General features: G+C 41.9%; 1 protein-coding gene across 2 annotated transcripts in view; it reads left to right on the top strand.

Annotated features, from left to right (window-relative positions):
- Window positions 1-15,617, top strand: part of trabd2b (TraB domain containing 2B) — a 472,589-nt gene extending 456,972 nt beyond the window's left edge. For both annotated transcript variants that reach the window (XM_041208660.1, XM_041208659.1), the window contains one exon: window positions 15,099-15,617. In XM_041208660.1, coding sequence (XP_041064594.1) covers window positions 15,099-15,288 — 190 coding nt within the window. In that variant the 3' untranslated portion in view covers window positions 15,289-15,617. The remainder of the gene's footprint in view (window positions 1-15,098) is intronic.
- The last annotated feature ends 6,042 nt before the right edge of the window (window positions 15,618-21,659 follow it).

Raw genomic sequence — 21,659 nt, 5'->3', positions numbered from 1 at the left:
GATGGGGTTTCATGTATGTTTTTAAAAACTTTATTAAAATCTTTAAAAAAATTATGGACATGTCCCAACTCATGTGACAGTGTCACGTGAAGGGACATGTCAGGATTTTTTTTTCCTATTTTTAATATTTGTGACAGAACAGCCGATCTCCCTGAGGCAGCACTTTCATGTGCATGCGCGAAAGAGCGTCTCAGCTGGAATACCAACTTAGAGTCAGCCTTCGGTGCCTAGGTCCTATTGCATAAAGCAACACTACTGTTTTTCGGGTGCTGAGCACAGAATTGCTTGGCCTTATTGTCTGGGTTTAAATAAAAATAAAGGCTTGCTTTATATAGTGCTTTTTGTGACCACAGGATATCCCAAAGCCCTTTATAGCCAATGAAGTACCTCCAAAGTGCAGTCACTGTTGTAATGTAGGAAATGTGGTAGCAAATTTGCATGAGCCCCTGCAAACAGCAATGTGATAATAACCAGATAATCGTTTTTTGTGTTGTTGATTGAGAAAAAATATTGGCCAGGAGACCAGGTATAACCTCCTTGCTCTTTTTTGAAATAGTGCCATAGAATCTTGTACATCTGCTTGAGAGTGTAGGTGGGGCCTACGTTGATTGCCTCATCTGAAAGACTCTACCGCTGACAGTGTAGCACTCCCTCAGTACTGCACTAGATTGTCAGCCTTGATTTTTCTGCTCAAGTTCTGAAGTGGGACTTGAACCTAGAACCTTCTGATTTAGGTGAGACTGCTATCAACTGAGGCAATTTAGGCTTGCACCTAATATTTTTAAAAATTAATCACTTGTCTGAGCTACTGCCATTCTGCTGGTACCTATGGAACCTAAGTGAAAATCTAAGTTTTCAGAGGAGGGGAGACATTTCAGTTAGAGAAAAAAAAAATTCCCAAATAAATGACAGAAGAATTTTAGCTACTCGAGATAATTTAAGATTTGTGGAGGTAGAAGTACTGCAACTTCAAACAGTGATGTGCCCAATTTCTAAGAATAAACTATTTACAGAATATATCCCAATATTAGAAAACAATACATTCTGGTTATGGTAATTATGGTTTAATGTAATGTGTAGTATATGTTTAAAAAAGATGTTATGAAAGAAAATCATATGATCTTATGTAACAAATTGAGGAGTAGTGCAGACTACCTCAGTAGTCAGTAGTCTATAGTTAGAGTCTGAAGTATAGAGACAGGGTTTGAGTTGTAAGCACACGAGTGTAGCTGCTGTGTTCCTTTGTAAATAAACAGAATGTGTTCCATTAAGAACTGTCTGCTGATCAACTGTCTATTGTACCAACTCGGCCATCCCAAAACAAGTGTGCAAGACAGTAAGTCCCAACAAACTGGTGACGAGGAAAAAGCAAGGAAAAAGTGAAGGTACAATAAATTGGCTTCGAGATTAAAACAAGTTAATCAAAGAAATCAAGAGAAACAAAATCCGGCTATACATCGCACTGTAATTGTAAGTAGAATTTCCGTCTTAATCGTCGAAGCAATCCCCTTCGGAAGAATTGATCCATTCGATTCAGCCACGGATGATTGGTCTCATTATATGGAATGCCTCGCTTTCTCTTTCCAAGTGAATGACATTGCGGGGGGAGAGAAGAAGTGAGCGATCCTCCTATCCATGTGTGTGAGTAAAACTATGGCTTGATTCCAAGTTTGAAGACACCCAGTACCCCAGTTTCAAAAAGTTTTGATGCATTGGTGGACCTCGTACCAGCCAAAGCCTTCGGCAACAATGCAACGGTTCAAATTTAACCCAAGAAATAGAGTCCTGGAGGAGACAGCTGTTTGTTATGTGGAAAGATTGAAACAGTTAACAGAATATTGCAAGTATGGCACATCTTTAGATGACATGCTCAGACACCGTTTAGCATGCAGTGTGAATGAGGACACGATTCAGAAGAGATCACTATCTGAAACAAATTTGAATTTTAAAAAGGCGCTAGAGATAGCACTGCCATGGAAAATGTAGTAAGGGATTCAAAAGCCATACAGGGAGCGCAAAATGGTGCCATCCTCCACGTTGGACGGGAAGCCCCAGCCAAAAAGGGCATGAAAATGCAAGATTCTGTTGAGAAACAGCCGCCACTAGCAGACAAATAAAAAGAAATGACTTGGCAGCGAAAAGAAGGAATAAATGTGACAGAGGTGGAACAAGACAATCTTATAACGATTGGCAGTTTAAAAAATTTGAATGTTTTTATTGTCATTGAAACAGACACCTAATGAAACAGTGCAAGGAAAGAATCAGGCAAACTTTTGAACTAAAGAAAAAAAACTCATGAGATCTCCAATTAGAAGACCCTGAAGAGCAAATTCAGATATTTATTCATTATTTAATTTGAAGTTGGAAAAACAGAACCAATATATGTAATAGCGAAGGTAAATGGCAGACCTATTAGAATGGAAGTGGAAACAGGAACTTCCACTACAGTGATTGGTGAACACAGCTTCAACTTTTTAAATTATGGTGATAATAAGTTAAATTTGGAAGAAACTGATGCTAAATTAAAAACTTACACAGGTGAAGACATCCAAGTCAAAGGCATAAACAGAGTTACTGTCCCCTACAGAAGCCAATTGGTAAAACTACCTTTGATGGAGGTAGCAGGCAAGTGGCCAAGCCTCCTTGGGCGAAACTGGCTGAAGGAAATTAAGTTAGAATGGGTTAGAAATTTTCCAGCTGAGAGCAAGTGGGTTACCAGAGCTGCTACAAAAATACGCCTCAGTCTTCAAGGACAAACTTGGGAAGGTCCAGGGTCTGCAAGCAAAAATTCATATGGATCCAGAGGCAACCCTCCGATTCATGAAGACAAGACCAGTACCTTGTGCACTACACGAGAAGGTCGACACCAAACTGGACAGATTAGAGAAACAGGGCGATTTACAATCTGTGCAGTTCTCAGAATGGGCAGCAGCAATAGTCCCCGTCTTTAAACCCGGCCAATGCATTCAAATTTGTGGAGACTATAAATTGACAGTTAATAAAGTGGCTAACCTGGACAGACACCCCATACAAAAATTGAGGACCTTTATGCTAAACTGACAGGTGGAACTGCCTACACAAAGTTTGACATGAGTCATACTTATCGACAATTAGAATTCGAGAAGGCATCCCGGAAATTTGTCACAATTAATACACACAAAGGGTTGTACCAATATACTCGTTTGCCTTTCGGCATCTACCCAGTTTGCACCACATTCCAGAGAACAATGGAAAGTTAAATGCAGGGACTGCCCTTCTACTAATTTATTTAGAAGACATTCCAGTGACAGGATTCACTGAAAAGGAGCATTTGGCAAACTTAGAAGAAGTCTTAAAATGTTTCTTGCAGACTTGAGTGCATTTAAAAAAAGAAAAGTGCACGTTCCAAATGAGGGAAGTAATCTATTTTGGTCACTGGGTAGATTCACAGGGCCTGCACCCAGTTGAGGAAAAAGTGAAAGCCATAAGAGAGGCACCTGTGCCAAAGAACACCTCCAAACTCAAATCATTCTTAGGATGATCAATTATTATGGGTGCTTCTTACCCAATTTGGGGTCTACAGAACTGGTGCCCCTACATTACCAACTCAAGAAGAACCAACGTTGGTCTTGGGAGACACCACAGAAAGAAGCTTCCATAAAGGTAAAAGAAAATTGTTGCACTCATCCAACCTATTAGTAAATTATGACCAGAGGAAAGAACTGGTGATAACATGTGATGCATCTCTCTATGGAGTTGGAGCAGTGCTCTCCCATCAAATAGATAATGTCGTGGAACGGACTACAGGATATGCCTCAAGAATGCTCACCACAGTGGAAAAGGGATGCTCACAGATACTCAATCATCTTTGGTATCAAGAAATTTCATCAGTACATACACGGTTGTCATTTTACAATCATTTCAGACCACAAGCCATTGCTGGGATTGTTCAGCGAGGACAAGGCTATATGAACCATAGCCTCAGCAAGAATACAAAGATGAGCATTGATCCTGGCAGCCTACGAGTATACTTTCGATCAGAGGCCTGAAAATCAAATTGCAAACACTGATGCACTGAGTCATTTGCCCTTGCAAGAAAAAGATGAGAATGTCCCAGTTGAACAAGAACTAGGTTTGTTGTTGAATTTATTAGATTCATCTCCTGTATGTGCTAGACAGATTAGAGATTAGACAAGTCAAGACCCAATCTTATCAAAAGTACGAGAACAAATGCTTCATGGTTGGTCACAATGGCATTCATTTGATGAAATTAAACTGTACTTCAACAGAAGACGTGAAATAACTAGCCAGGATGGTATCTTATTGTGGGGAGCATGAGTGATTGTTCCTCCAAAAGGCAGAAAGCTATTGTTGATTGAATAACATAGTGCACATCCAGAAATTTCCCAAATGAAGACCATAGCATGGTGGCCTGGATGGATGAAGAAATAGAGAGCTTAGTGAAGAATTGTGTGCAGTGTCAGCAATTGCAAAAGTTACCTTCAACAGCTCCGTTACACCATTGGGAGTGGAAGGCCATGGGTACGATTACTATGTGTGTCCTTTCATGGGAACAATGTTTCTGCTCATTGTTGATGCCCACTAAAAATGGATGGACATGTATGAGATGAAGTCACCAGAAGATGAAGTCTTCTGCTACAATTGAGGAGCTACATCAAAGTTTTGCCATTCACGAACCACCAGATGTGGTTATATCTGACAACGGCACGGCATTTAAAAATGCTGAGTTTCAGTGGCTTATCAGCCTCAAAGGTATTACTCATGTAAAAACTTCACCGTACCACCCTTCTTGAAATGGACTGGTCGAAAGAGCGGTTCAAACATTCAAGGCTGGCATGAAGAAATTAATTGGAAGTTCCATAGCAACCAAGCTTGCACGCTTTCTTTTCCATTATAGGACCACCCCTCACACAACAACAGGTGTCACACCTACGGATTTATTGATGAAACACCTTCTCAGGACGAGATTGAGCTTAATAATGCTGAATTTAGGGGGGAAGGGAAGTCATAAAACTAGACACGATGGGCATAGTCATGACAGGAAGATTACTGTAGGAGAGATGGTATATGTGAAGAACTTTTCTTCTCTGCTGATGCTGCCAGACCTGCTGAGTTTTTCCAGGTAATTCTGTTTTTGTTATGTGAAGAATGTTGGAGCAAGACCAAAGTGGTAACCAGGTGAATTAAGTGGAGTAACTGGACCTTAATCTTATCACGTGAAGGTGGAAGGCCGAGTCATATGGAGACATGTGGATCATCTAAGGAAGAAAGAAAAAAATCCCCAAGACATGATTCCACCATTGTCCCCATGACCAAGTCAACGTTTCCTGTTGAGAGAACTCAACCTAGTACAGATGTGTCAGATGTGTCTGTTCTACCTGCAAGAGTTAAGGAAACAGATTTGCAGGTCCCCACCGAAGAACCTGATGTTCAGACAACACCAGAAAAGGAGGTTCCTTACAAAGCATCTGAAGTTGTAGAGCTGAGACATTCTATACGTATAAGGAAACCCCCAGAAAGACTGAATTTGTGAGTTACTTATCTGTGTAAATAATTTGTTATTTTGAGAAAATTGTACTTGTAAATGTAAAATGTGTTAATGAATAAAGGGGGAGGGATGTGGTAATTATGGTTTTATGTAATGTGTAGTATACCTTTAAGAAGGATGTTGTAAAGGAAAATCACATGATCTCATGTAACCAATAGAGGAGTAGCGCAAGCTACCTCCGTAGTCAGTAGTCTATAGTTAGAGTGTTAAGTATGGAGACAGGGATTGAATTGAAAGCATACGAGTGTAGCTGCTGACTACCCTTGTAAATGATCAGAATGTGTTCCACCTGAGAACTGTCTGCTGATCAACTATTGTACCAACTCAGCCATCCCAAAGCAAGTGTGCAACCCAGATCACTGAGTCCCAACAAACTGGTGACTAGGATCCAACACTGGTTTTTGGAGTAATTTTTGTGAATGAGCTCAGGGTGCAATTATAGTCATTATGCAAAAATATTCTAGTAATTTTATTAGATGTGTGAACTTAATAGCTTTCTAAATGTTGGACATCATTTACTGAAAACAGTAACAACATAATGAAATCCCGTTTATTTCCCTTTTCAAAGTGAAGTTAGTTGATCACATTGTGCCACCAACAGCAAGCCAAGCAGGATGCTTCTCTCTTTTCAACACCGATGAAGTTGTTTTTCTAGCAGTGAGTTAAGTTTCCTCAAGAAGCAATTTGTCACAATGGCTGCTTTATATCCTTTGCACCCAAGGTGTATCTTTTGGATGTCTGAACAATCTTCAGTTTAAACCCTGGAACCCCTAAAACAACAAGGTCCCTAAACGGGCATTATATTAGTCACCTCTGAAACCTATTGCTGCCTATTATGCTAGGTGCAGACAGGTCCTGTGAGTCACCTTTGGCTTGAGCATGGCTGTGTACAATGAAAATGTGTTAGTCTCCCCTTTCAGGCTTGGGGGCAGTCTCATGAATAGTTACACTGACCTTAGGGAATACAGCAGCCCATTGACATGATGAATATTATGTCAGGTGGAGTTGTGATATGCTCTTGACTCCAACATTCCTGATGTTTGATTAGTAGCAGGGGATGACATTCTGCAACCTAAGATACATGATCTTTCGCTGCAGCTAGGATAACTGGCTTCTGCAAACTGCAAACTTTAGATATCGCATTAGATCAAAGTTTATACTCTACAAAAGCGCTAATGAACAAGCTGTAAGAACTTCATTTCAAAATTAAAAGCAGTTGCTTGCTAGTACAGAACTTGAGAACTTTTCAGCAATACTAAAATTCAAAGCATTTTTTGCATATGATACATCTGCATACCTCCATGAATAAAGAAAATATTCCACAAGGAGCAATCCGTCAACAATGACAGTTTTATATCCTTTGAACCCAAGATACATCTTTTGGATGCCAGATCTTATAATGTATAACTCTAAATAATTAAATTGAAAATGAATTGATTAGCTCACAATTGGAATACTTTCTATATCCTCTGGAATGATTGTACGTTTACACTACAAGTGTCAGTCTTAGCTTGATCAGCAAGCCAGCCCTGGCACAATGGACTGAATGATCTCCTGCTAGGCAATATTATTCTGTGAAATAAATTTCAAATATAGTCAGCTACTCCACTGCCTCTTGTAACTGTCAACCTTTTGGATCAGGGTGGCCTTTGGTTCAACCTCTGACTCTGTTTAGTGCTGATTTCAGCTGGAGGAGCTTTGAGACACTGCAGTTGTCTTTAGCTTTTTTGGATTAGGGAGGGGAATGTATCACTCAGAGCTCCTGGTTCAGATCACAACACAGTGGTTGTTGCTGGAGGGTGCATGTGTTTGTGTGTACACAGTGTGTTGGTTGAATATAGTTCATTTGTGATGGTACCAGCTCGCCCCATTGAATATCCTGCTAACACTTATGGGAGAGTTTTAACCTTTCAAGGTGGGTGGGTTTCTGTGTGAGCAGCAGTTTAATAAAACAGAAACTGTCAGCGTGTTGGGAAGCTGGCAGGAACCCATCAATTTCTGCCTTAAACCCAAGTGTGTTCTTCAGCACACAGGAAACCTCCCATAAGGCAAGGACATCTGAGATTTAAATGTGTTAAATAGTAATTAACTGCAGTTTTAACCAAAAATTCTGACTTTAACCCTGAGTACACCCTGAGTTCCCATGCTTCCTGGAACTTGTCAGGTGAAACGAGATGAGAGGACAGGAGGGATTGATGAGACTGAGCAACTGACAGGCGAGAAAAGCTGTAAGTACTGAGGTCTGACAGCCGCTTCCTTACCTAAATGAAAGGCTTCTGCATGCAGGACTTGTTCTGAGTGTGTGCTTTCACTGCTTTGCAGATGATTTCCACTACTTTGGAGATCATTTCTACTAACTTGGAGTTCTTGGCCTTTGAGCTGCACGTGTCAGCTGTCAGCCTTTCCAGCAGCATGGAAATAGCTTATATAGGTCTACCCTGGACCTCTGATGAGGAACAAAAGGAGCAGCAACACCAACACAGCAGGAGCCTTCTCCTCAACCACCTGCCACTGCACAGAATAGAGGTGATGAGCTCAGAACTCGCAAGAAGCAATACATTCAGCACAGCTTGCAGCCCGAGGATTAGCTTATTGGACATGGCTGAGTACTAGTGCTTCAGGAAGTCCAGGCGTTCAAAGCAGGTTGTTGCTGATATATGCAGCCTCCTGGAAAGTTTCCTTCCAAATGGACCAGGTGAGCACACAGTACCAATGGCAGACAAGGTCACTGCAGCCCTTCAGATCTTTGCAGGGTTCTGCTGGTGACAGCCTACTGTCGAATCTGGTAATCTGCTACCCGCAGGTACACATCACAGGTGATGGATGCCATGATTTGTTGCATGCACTTTGCTATTGATGACATCAGTCAGCATGAGAGGGCCCTTGGATTTGCTGCTCTTCCTGGATTCTAACAGGTCCGGGGAGTCATAGGCTGCACTCGTTGCAGTTAAGACACCCTCAGATCACCCAGCAGTATTTATCAACCTAAAGGGATCCCCATTCCATCAATGATCAGCTGATCTGCAGCCACACATGTGAACTTGCTGCATTTTTATTATGTTTTATTACATTTCCAGATTTTCTGAGCTGATTAAAGTGTGAAGTTGCCATGGGGGCATTTGAACTCATACTCTCTGGATTACTAGTCCAGTAGCAGAACCACTATGCCACCATATGTGTATGGAAGAGAATGTTGCTCAACCCATCATGTCTGTTTTTGATGTATCAGAAAAAAAGACTTTAAACCATTCTGGTTCCTGGCTGTCTGTATGTGTATAAGAATTGAGAGGCATGAATCTGTTCCATACAGGAGGCTTAATATCCCTCATAATTATATGATGGTATGTAGTGCAAGTAAGAGATCCATCCTTGAAATGTATCCATGCAGTGCTGGACTAAATGAGCATTATTTCCAGAACACTTTCAGTCCGGGGCCCCCTCTAGACCTTGAGTCTAAGAACTGGTTTTATGAAAAGCTGTAGAAATATTCACTGTAAAAAAAAAACGTTGGGCATAACTCAAATGTGTATTGGCACTTCAAGTAACTGTACTGTTGCAGTAGAACTGAAACTATTTTGTCACTGATCTAATACATAAAAAACCTATTCTGTCAATGTGACGCATGCACTTAAGAATTTTTTTAGGTGAAAATCTGTTTCATATTAGAAGCTTGTCTACTTCAACTTTCTCTTTTTCCTTATCATCAGATGAAATACTTGTTATACTGAGCAGTTAAAATGATTCATACCATATGATAGTCTACAGAAGTGTGTGAGTTTTCTATTGTCCTTTAAATTTTCCACCTCATGCCTTAGGAGCAATCCTTGTGCAAGGTTTTATAATGAGTGGGTATAATGGGAGAGGCACACGACTATGGGAAAAGCACATTTCTCACCCTCGTCAGTGAATGTGCTCACCGTGAGTAGTGACCTTGAAAATCCAAAATGTCAACCAGCCTTTTCCTGTGGTTTTTCACATTATTTGATATTTGAGTCTTCTCCATGGGTAATTACACACCAGATCATATTTCTGGCATCCAAATTGCCACTCCAATAAAGCTAAAGCCACAATTTTAATTTGGGGCAGGAATTGGATCTAGAAGCGAGCACAAACCATCTGGTCTGCCAGAGCATTAGGTCTGGGGGATTTTAACCCCCTAGCCCTATTTACAAGTCCAATACTGATGCCCTCCTGGAGCTGACAGGATTGATATCGCTGCTAGGGGGTGAAAGTCAAAATACATGATAGGGATAGGGAGGGGAAGTGTTCAGGCTGCATCCGGGAATAAGGAAGTACAGTCCCCTAGGTAAAGAAGGAATTGGAAGGTGGTGAAGGGATGTCTGGGGCAGGAGAGGCCTGAGGTATCCTTGTGTACATTATGTGTTCCGGTGGCAAATGTTCCTGCAGGTTGTGTAACAATTCTGTTTTATGTGTGATTTACTGAATTTAGAAGATGAGGTGTGTGTGTAATTTTTAGTGCATTTTGTTGATTTACAGGTTGATCCAATCTAACTGATGGTTGACACCTAAAATTACAAATCAACTGATGTTAGCATTTTGTTACGTAACCAAACTCATCCCTCCAGTATTCTTGAAGGAAAATAAACTGTGTTTAATAAAGGAAAGCAATATTTTAAAAAATAAAGTATTGGAAGATAGGCTTCTGATTCACCTTTAGGTGATTATCCCAGCATTGGTGCAGAGTACTAAAATGTCACAATATGGGGATATACTGAGAGTAAGGATATTCATGCATTTAAATGTTGAAAGGCAATAACAATAAAGCAAGTGGGACTATAAAATATAGCATTCTTTAAAATGTTCCATGTTTAACATTTCAGACATCTCCTTCAGGCCAACACATAATCGAAACATCATGGGATGGAATTTCCTGGATGCAGGTGCCCAGATATAAGTGCAATTGGGGTGTAAGATAAAGACCAGGCATAATAGATCAAGGAAATTCAGATGCAAATGCATTATGTGGCTAATTATACTGCACCCGAATTTCCTAATTCTTTTATGCCCATCTATCAACCCAAATGCCTGAACAGATCCTGATTTATTATAATGGCTCTGATCCCAGGCTAAAAAAACCTTGCCCACAAATTTGCTTCAATCGGTTGGTTCAAAACGGGTGTAAAATTAAGCCCATAATTTTAGGCACAGTCACAAATAGTGTTTTTTCAGGTCTTTTATTGCCACTTACCAGAGCAATTTCTATTTATCATTATTCTCAGTGAGACCTGCTCAGTATTTTCTGTTTATTTGAATGTATTTTTATGGCATCAGTATAAATCATATTAAAAATTGAAAATCTTCCATGAATGTATCTTCTTAAACATGCTGTGACTAATGTGCGTGAATGCTAATTAGATGGTTAGTTTTTGCTCTTCATTTTTGGTTCAAGTTCGGTCTTTCCGCTGGCACAGTTGTTTATGCTGATTTTGCTTGTCTATGCACAATTTTATACGTTAGATTGGAGATAAATTTGGGTGTAACTAGAAATCAGCAAAATGGACTCACAAATAGCCTAATTTTGGGTGTCACATTCTGATTGTGACCCACAGGCAATCCCTCTCCCATGTTTTATTGGCAGTATAGAAGGCGCTGTCATTTTAGAAAGCTCCATTTGCAACCTTTTATACATCTGGTAATTTACAGTGAAAAGGTTAAAGAGCTAGACTATTACAGTCAATGTGGCTTCATCTCCAAAGCTGTTAAAGACACTGGGATAGATTTTCCCTCCGGGGACAGGAAACAGAAATTGGAACTGCTTCCAATTCCCATACCTGAACCCACCTCCGGTCTTGGGGAGGAGCAAGAGTCACTCAGTGGAATTTCGACAAGGCCTCTCACCCCGTCCATTAATTGACAGGTTCTCCATCCAATTAAGGGTAGTGGGCAGGCTCTCCAAGCCAGAGGGCCAAACAGAGGCTTTCCAGCTTGAGAGGAGTAGCAGCCTGCAATAATAAAAGCAAAATACCGCGGATGCTGGAAATCTGAAACAAAAACAAAAATTGCTGGAAAAACTCAGCAGGTCTGACATATCTGTGGAGAGAAAGGCAGAGTTAACATTTCAAGTCCGTATGACTTTTCTTCAGAACTGCAATGGATGGGATAAGTAACTGAGAGGGCGTTTCAACATGGAGGCGTCCTCTCATCAATTTTTATAATCTTAAATTAAAAAACAGTTACATCAACCAGGCCACCACTGCGTGGGGGAAGGGGGGAAGCCATCCACATCTGCACCCAGGCAGGTAAAGAGGGCCTGTATGCCTTTCTGGAATAGTGCCCCCCCCACCCCCCAGCCAGCATTCCACCAGGTGTCCACCTCCAGGCACATAAACTGGTCCCATCGGTGTAGGAAACTAAAGGCTGACTGGAAAATCCCAGTAGGCCTCATTCAGTTGGCTCTAACAAGGTTCTGAATGAACCTAATAGCTCCACTTGGGCGAAGTTAATTTACCCCTCCCACTGCTGACCCTATGGACTCAGCCAACAGATCTATTCTCTGCATCTCTCTAAGCTTCCTGTACAGAATGTCCATTCACTTGTGAACAAGATCCTTGCCAACCATGAACTTATTGTAGGTGATTGCATCAACATCATGGCCTTGACAGGAACCTGGCTGAGCGGTGATGACACATTTCCCCTTGAAGAATCTACCCCCACCACCGGGCAATACCTTCCACTACTTGCCCCATCAAGATCATCATGGTGACAATGTGGCACTTATCACCAGATCACACTTTATCCTGAACTCCTCCTCCTCTTTCTCCTTTGAGCATTTGTCCCACCCCCTCACCTCTCTTTCAAAATCATCATTCTGTACCATCCTCCCCAGTGCAATAAAAATTTTCTTACTGTGATTTTTTCACTGCTTTTCTCCCTTACAACTGCATTTTGAAAATCCCAACTATCTAGCCTCTGGCCCTCCATTCACCACAACATTTATGAGCTACTGATTTACTCAACTGCACCCTCACCTACACCTTTGATGCCCTAGTTCCCAATAAAACCATAACTCTCTCTCACCTTGGCTGTTCCTATCTTGTATGGCCCTCATCTCCACTCCCTTAAGTCCAAGAGACATAGGCGTAAACGTATATGGTGAACAACTGGTTTAACCATCCACCTCTAGATCAGGCTTGACCACATAAAGCACCATTGGTTCCTGCTTTCTTTTGCTAAAATTGCTCACCATTCCTGGATCATTCTGCAATGAAAAGATAACTCCCTGAATCTTTCTTCAGTGCAGACCATCTCCTTAAATCCCCTTCACCTGTCTCTTCCACCTCACCTCCAATAATAAGTGTGAGCAGCTCGTGGACTTCTTTGTCACTAAGATCAAACCATCTGGTCAGCTACTTCTGCTGCATTTCTCCCTTCCACTAGCTGCTGCGCCAACCTTCCTCTAAGGCTCCCCATACCCTTGCTCTGAACTTGCATCTTTCTCTAGTTTCTCTTCTATCTTCCTTCATTCCATCTTCAAGCTCATATTGTCCGTGAGACCCAGTTTCTGCATCCTCAAACTCTATTCCCACTAAACTGCTGACAATTTGTTTTTATTTTTGTTTTTAACTCATCTTCCTGTCTTGGTCCCCATGTTAACCAACATTGTTAACTGTTCTCTGTCTTCAGGTTGTCCCTCTCTCCTTTAAATCTGCTGTCATTACACCTCTCCTCAAAAAAACAACCCTTGGCCCCACCATCCTTGCACACTGCTACCCCATCTGAAAGCACCATCTCCAAAACCCTTGAATGTATAGTCACTTCCCAAACTCCATGCCGATCTTTCCCAAAAATCCATGTTTAAATTCTTCTGATCAGGTTTCAACCTCTGCCAATGTACTCAGACAGCTCTTATCAAATGTGACTATGACAACGGTAAACTATCCCCCCTTGTCCTTCTCAAACTATCTGCAGCATTTGACATGGTCGATCACACTATCTTCCTCCAATACCTCTCCACTGTCATCCGGCTGAATAGGACTACTCCCAGCCATTTCTATTATCTGTTTAACTGTAGCCAGAGTATCACTTAAAATGTCTTCTCTTCCTGCCCCTCCACCATTATCTATCTAAGCGTCTATCCTTGCCCCCTCAACAACTCATCCAAATGCACAGCATTAGTTTTCATTGTGTGCTGACAGCACCCAGTTCTAACTCAGTATCACCCCTTTCAACTCCTCCACTGTTGCTAAATTACCAGGCTATTTATCTGACATCCAGTACTGGATGAGCAGAAATGTCCTCCAATTAAATATTGCAAGACTGAAGGCATTGTTTTGGTCCCTGCTCCAAACTCTGTTTTCTAGTTCCCAACTCCAACCCTCTCCCTGGCAACAGTCTGAGATTAAGCCAGTCTGCTCTCAGCCTCGGTGCCATGTTTGATTCCAAGATGAGCTGCCAACCTCATATTCTTCCCTTCACTAAAACCACCTATTCCCAACTCTGTAGGACTGCCCGACTTCTCCTAGCCTCAGCTCAGTTGCTGCTGAAACCCTCATTCATACCTTTTGTTATCTCTATGCTTGTCTATTCCATTTCACTCCTGGCCAGCATCCCACATTCTACCCTTGAGGTCATACAAAACTCTGATGCCTGTGTCTTCACCCATTCACCGATCACCTCATTGCTAGCTGACCTACAATGGCCCCTGGTCAAGTAACACCTTGATGTTAAAATTTTCATCCTTGTTTTCAAATTTCTCCATGGCCTCACCCTTCCCATTCTTTGTAATCTTCTCCAGTCCCACAACCCTCTGAGATATCTGCATATGCTCTGGCCTCTTCAGCATTCCCGATTTTAATTGCCCCACCATTGGTGACTGTGCCTTCAGTTGCCTTGGCCATAAGCCTCAGAATTCTCTCCCTGTGCCTATCCACCTCTCTACCACACTTTTCTCCTTTAAGACTCCTTAAAACCTGCCTCTTTGACACCTTGTGTGGTTTGATGTCATATTTTGTTTTATAACTCTCTTGTGAAGCAGCGTGAGACTTTTTATGACTTTAAAGGTGCTATATAAATATAAGTTGTTGTAAATAGGGCTGTTGATGTATGGATCATAAAAGTAGTCCCTTGGGGTGGGTTTTGTTTTGAGGTATTTTTCTCCCTTAATTTGATCCTGGTCTCCCTGCATCGCACACTGTCTCTGCACACAAGGTTGGAAGGACAGCATGCTCCTGAGTCTTTGTTAATGGCACCCAGCTCAACCTAGCCACTGAGAGAAGTGCCAGAGCAATGAGTGGGTGACTGCTGCCTCAGTTTCTCACTTCCTGTGGAAATTAAGACACACGTCCTCTTGCCTAGCAGCTCTACACAGGAGGTTAGGGAAATTTCTGCTTCCTCTCCACCACAGCTGATTTATGTGACGTATACTTTATTTCGCTGGAATTAGTTACTTCATTTTTAAAGGCCGTTAGACTGATTTTTACATCAAATTTCTCAATTTTATAGGTAACTTAAAGCTAATCTAAAGTTTCATTGTTCCTGTGGTGCTTACTTCATGGGTACCTGATGTTTCTATTTTATTTTTTTTCTTCAGCACAACAGTCATGCCATCCAATATCAGAATAATCAATGGCTACATCACAGTGGAACCTGCGCACGAACCTTCACATCAAAAGGAGCAGTATCCTGTTCTCAACTCTGCCACAATGGCCACAGCCCCATCAGCAACTGTGCTCCTCTGTGGGGTAGTCTGTTTAATCTGGAGTCTGCTGTGGCCCTCCTGACCCCCCTGCACACGCAACCTTAACCCACAAAGTTCTTTTAATTTAAGAGAAAAACCCTTATATGAATTTCTGGTATTAGCTGATGGAGCTTTTTGCAGTTACATAAAGGAAGTGCCTGTGCCCTCAGCTTGGTAGACCCAAGACTTGGTTGCATCAGATCCATCATGTTCTTTGTGATGATGCAGGAAAAAGTAAAATGAGATTCAGAGGCCCGAACAGCCATATGGTGACAGCATCTTCTTTTTGTAGAAGGATATTTTCCCATGATGCTATGGGACATTGTAAATTTACTTCTGAAAGTCTATATGTTCATATGAATAATGTATATTTATTCCCCATCAAAGTTAAGTTTTTTGCTGCGTATGCGCCTTCACAACACATGAAAAGCCCAGTGCTCTAGAAGTTGTGCTTTAGCCTGTCCAGGCGAGGTTGATTTTCTACCGAATACTGGTTAGTGGGCATATTTATTTGTTGAGAAATATATTAGCAGGAGATTCCTCCTGAGTCCCACTTTAATGCCTTTACTGATTCAGCTGGTGTTCAGTATATGCAGTGGTTCTGAAGGTAATTGAATGGTGTTTGGTTCTGCTCACCATTTTTAATGTAGTGATTCATAAAGAAGGGTGGGATGTTTCCCTGCAGACGCTCAGTTAGTAAGTGCACATCTGAAAGCAAGATCATCCCGCATGCGATCGGCGGTCTGTATTTTACTGAACTCAACTGGATCATCAGATACATCACAAAATTGATGTTACTCGAGAACTTCCCTCAAACAGCCAATCGGAGATATTAAAATCACTATGTGCAGCCACCCACGCAACATTTCAGTGGTGCAGGTACAAAAGCGCAGTTCGTTTAAAAACAATACATTTGCTGAGTTGAACCTAGATTACACATGGAAGCAAGTCAGGATTCATCCTGGTGAAGTTAAGAAGAAATTGTATTTTATATAGCACCTTTGATGTCCTCAGGATGTTTGAATATGCTTCACAGTCGATGAATTACATTTGAAGTGTAATCTCTGTTGTTATCTAGGGAATTGCAGCAGCCAAACTACACACAGCAGGGGCCCACAAAATAGCACTAAGATAAACAACTAGTTAATCCGTTTTGGTGTTGTTTAAATGATCAATGCTATCCAGAACACATATGTTCTTTAAATAATATCTTCCATGCCAATAGGAACAGGCAGATGGGCCTTTGTTTAACATCCCAGCTAAAAGATGGCACCTCTAACAATATCACATTACCTCAGTGATGTGCACTCCCTCAGTATTGCATTGAAGCAGCAGCCTAGATTTCATGCTGAGGTCGCTGGTGGATCTTTGATTGCCTCACTCATGCTAGCTGTCACTGAACAAAGCTAAAACCCACATAATCCAAGTGACTCTGGTATTTTTGAGGGTAAGTGCATCATTTTGGTACTAAGCTGTGCTGAACAGCAAGACCCCAGGTTTGATGTCTGAGCTGATCTCAGCTGAGACTGCAATACAGATGGTACAAATGGCCTCAATATCTGTGAGTTAGAGAAATACAGAAATGAGTGGAGGCTGCTGATGGCAATCCTGCTGGAGAGTGCCTGTGCTCGACTTGGTGCTGAAATAGTTTATTATTGCTTAGACTCACAGATGAAAAGTAGTCTTTTGAGTGAAGTACCAGGGAGCATCTGGCTCCTGTGGAAATGTACTTTAAACCCCATTCAGCATCTTTAGGAGAAGTGGAGAGACATGAAAATCTGATATTTAAAATGATTGGCCCTGTGATTCCTGAGGGCCAACTCCACCAGCACAAGTGTGGTGTTGGATCACCCACCAGCCCTAGACCCAAACCTGAAATTCTACCCACAACCCCAGGGATGGGATCATTTGCCTGGTATGGGTAGGCCGGTGGCCCCTGTGTGGGCACATTAGCAATCACGGTTCAGTCTGACCTAATCTGCCCTTGCATGGCAAAGCAACCTACACCTATTCTGCCTTAGACTCTCTGTGTTGAAGTGAGGGAAAATAACCTCCTGAACCTTTCAGCTCTGCAAGAAGCTATTCTGGCTCCTGATGAAGTAAGCAATCCTCTCCCTCCCGAATCAATTACTTTAATCCAGGTAGGGATTTGGGCCTTCTAAAAGATTGAGAGTGACATAAGTTCTACAAAGGTATAAAGGGTTCAATTCCACAGCAGCCTGGAACTCTTCCCAACAAAACCTCCCTTAACATTGAAGGCATTGGGTGGGAGGTGCAGTTATGGCAGGCATAAAATCTGCCCCCTAGTGGAATTTAAAGAATATAACCAACACCTGGTTGGAAATCAGGGGCAGGGTTTTGAGGTTGGTGTGAGGGCGCAATTGGCGGGCCCGGGAGCAGCTGGAGAATGGACCATCAACTGCAATCGGCCCCCGAACGCGATTTCACGCTGCCTACCCAATTAACGGCCAGCCAGCATGAAACCCGCGTTGAAATGCTCAGCGCTGCCGTGGTGTGGGTGGGAGGAGGGCAGGCACTGACGTGGGTGCGAGGGAGCGCGGAATGAAAACCCCCTGAACGCAGAGAGCTGCCTCAGGGAGCTGAAGAATTTAACAGCAATAAAAAAAGATTTTAAAACCTGGAAAAAATTGTCCATGTATCAGAATCAGTCATCAGAACAAATACATGATGAAAATTCTGTCCATGCTTTATTTTTTATGTTTCAGGAAACATGCAAAGTCCACCTGGCAGAGCCTGTCCACCAGGTTGGACAGACCACGAAAAATTTGGGACAGTTAGAACTTTGATGGTCTTAATTGCCCATTTACCTGTCGACAGGCATGCTTCCAACTCTCCTGCGCGCCCACTGATCAAAATCTCGCACGAAAGAGGAATGACGTCGAGACACTCGGCCAACGTCATCACGCACTATTTTACGCTCGAGCGGGGTCGGACACATGCCCACACCCCCGAGCTAGAAATTCTGCCCCAGGATTCCCACACTCTTTAATCCCGGAAATTTGGGTCTTATTATCCAATCTGGAGATTTGCTTTTGCAGTTTATGGCACCATTTGCATCACTCAGTTTTATCACTGTGCAAAACACACCCTTCTCAGACAATTGGAATATACAGCAAATTCCACCAATCAGTATAGTTTCATAATATCTCCAGAGTTCCTTCCCTTTCTTTATATGGCAATATCCTTCTAGAAAGTTGATAAGTGCATCTGTCAACTACAACTTTGAAGTCCAGTGCTAATCCTCCAGTCTATAGTTACTTATTATATTCACAGAAAGTGTTTAAAGGAGACCTTTTTTGCAGAATGAGATGAGCCCTCAAACTGATTTAGAGTTGATTTTTTATTTTTCTGTTGAAGCCATGTTCTATTTCACTGCCATGTTAGGTAATGAAAATATTTTCTGTGTAAAATAATGGTGCATCATTCCGTTTAAGTGATGGCAGATTTACTGTCTCGGCCCAGGGAAACTCAGTGGAATGAGCAGACAAACATCAGATGGAGTTCAAATGGGCTTTTTCTCAAAAGATCAACTCCCAATTGAATAAAATTTGGCATGAGAGCTATTGACTGAATGCTGCCACTGCAGGTGTAGAATCGCTAAGGGACAACAATTTTAAAAATGCAGTCAATTAGAGTCTGTGATGTGGGATTAGTGGACCAATGTCAGAGATTTTCCAATAGAGATTCTGCCCTGGCTGTAGTAAGATAATTTGACTGAAATTATCCAAAACCTGATTTTTCTGCAGTGCACATCACCTGACTTCTTGGCACTGGTGTATGTGAATGTTGCGTGATGCATTTGTATCATGTCTATACTTCATCCATTTTACCCATATTCAATTTTCCTTTCTACCCTCATGTTGCGCTCATTGTTTGTTCCTCACTATTTGGCATCGTTCACCTTGCTATTTTGTATTTTTGGTTTTTTAAAGGTACTTTCTCCTTTCTGCCTCCTTGGTATGTGCCAACCACTAAACTCGCAGTTCTCTGGCAGTACTTTCTGTTACCAGGGATTGTGATACGTGGCCTTGGATGGCGAGACAGCTAGCATTGATTTCTGTGGAACCACCACATTCAGCATGCCCAGTGTAACAGTGGTAGCTCCGCTAACCCACCCACATGCATTTTTCAAACTCAGCCCTGACTCTTGCTCCAAGTTTCAGTGTATAAAGTTATTGTTCTTGTAAAACTTAAGCAAGGGCAACATTCCACCCCCCCAACCCCCGCCCCGTTGGGAGGGTTGTGCGCGGACAGGAGAGTGGGCCTCCGATCGGCGGTCCTCAGTCAGGGGCGCGCCACCATTTTACGTGGATGGGCCAATTAAGGCCCGCCCAATGTGACATTTCCCAGGAAGCGCTACGCACTCCCTGTGCAGGCGGGGGGGATTCACAGCCGGGAGTGCGCCCTTTTGCGCACGTGCGCAGAGGAGCACACTCATCAAAAGCTGACATAAAGGTAATACACTGTCACATGAGTTGGGACATGTCCATAACTTTTATTTAAACATTTCATAAAAATTTTAAAACCTTCGTGAAACCTCATCTCGCCGGGGATGGGGTTTCATGTTTTTCCAGAAGCCCGCCAGGGCTCCCGGCCTGCCCACCAACCCTAAGGTTGGACAGGCAGGTCCACCAATCAGGCTACTTAGTTTTTTAATGGCCTTAATAGGCCGTTGACAGTTCGGCGGACGCGCGGCCGATTCGGTTACGTGCCCACCAAACTGAAAATCTACATGACGCGGGGTGACATCAAGACACACACCCGATGTTTCCCCGCATCATTTTACGCATCAGCGAGCGGGCCCCACCCCCACTCGCCGACCGGAAAAACCTGCCCCAAATCTTTTCCTTGGTTCCTTTTTGTGCATCAGATTGGATGGTGGGTGAGGCAGGAATTTGCTCAACTGTTATTCCTCCCTGATTGTAATGGTCTGCTGGCACTCACTGTCAGAGTTTACAGAAAGAAGAAAGGGCAACTTAGATGAAGTACCAAAAGGTTGTTGCCACCACTGCATTGATACCCCAGAAATATCTGGTACTTTCTGGTAAGATTGCAAGAATTGGTTAAGAAAATGATGGTTGCACACCAATTTTGTCTTTCTCAGTCATTAAAAAAAGGACAGTGATCGTCACTGGCTTGAAATCCTGTGTCGTTAAGTGAGTGTTGAGTCATCTAGGCCACATTATTACTGCAGTGCTCTTACAGAACTTCTAAGTCCTCCTTTACTGAAATTTACCAAATTACCACCAATTCTGAATTAAATGTCAAAGATTGGCGAGAGGTAGAGGCTTATTGCTGAAGGGATCTGTGAGTTTTACACATTTCAGGCTGCTCCTGCTCCTCTTCTGTCATGGCGCATGGACTGGTGCTCACCAAGGGACCCTCAGAGCGCCCAATGCCTTTCGAGCTGGTGACTTCTGTGGAGATGAGTCCCTGCACTTTTTCCATTAATTTTTTTGACAATTCTTTTTGAAAATATTACCAAGAACCGCAAACTGATATTGTGGAAAAGAAATAATCTGTGTGCACACCAAACAGAAAATTGGTTCTGAATTAATTGGTACACGTTAAGTTATTACAGAAGCAAAATATTTTATTTTTGTCATCTGTTTTGACATTTTTGTAACATATCTTGACGCTTTTCTCAGCACACTGCTGTAAAAGATTCTATTAATGTTATTTTTTCAGAAATATTATTTTTTTAGTGTAATGTAATGCTGTATTGTAATAAGTCAGAATATGTATTAGAGTAATTGCAGCAACCAAGTCAAATTTTTGCAAAAAAGAAGACAAGATGGTGAAAAGAAATGGATTGACTCCATAGTGAGGTGTTAAAGACAGGATCTTGTACATTTGAATCAATATGTTTATTAATAATTATTATTACTGATTTAAACATTTTATATTCTTGTAGAAAAACAATACAGAAGCTCATTTCAGTATTTTTTTCATCTTAGCTATCTATCCATGGCCCTATTTATATGGAGGTTGTAGGCAATGACTTGTTGGTTTATTGCAGTCTCCCCTCCCCCCACCCCGCTACAGGTTTAACCAAAATTCACCAGTCTTGCTAGAATTCAACGACTGGATAATTATTCAAATAATCAAGAGAAATTTGGCTCACAATATGCAAGTAACCTGACAGACCCTCAAAAATTAGACTGGAAAATTATGCCTGAAAGCAGCACACAACTTTACATGCAGTGAACCACGGAGCAGTTTTTATTTTCACAAAGTCCTCAATTCTGTGAAGACCTTTGATGTCTATACGTTTTTTATCCCAGCATAAAACATGCAAAAGGCATTATTGGCTTAATTCAGGAAAGAAGAAATCTAGGATTTAGGCAGAGTGATTCATTTCATGTGAAGTGATTAAATTACGTGAGTTTAACA

The sequence above is a fragment of the Carcharodon carcharias genome, chromosome 16, assembly GCF_017639515.1.
Source record: "Carcharodon carcharias isolate sCarCar2 chromosome 16, sCarCar2.pri, whole genome shotgun sequence".
Classification (NCBI taxonomy): Eukaryota; Metazoa; Chordata; class Chondrichthyes; order Lamniformes; family Lamnidae; genus Carcharodon; species Carcharodon carcharias.
Note: the sequence above shows the minus strand (reverse complement) of the source record. Positions and strands in the feature narration are given on the sequence as shown.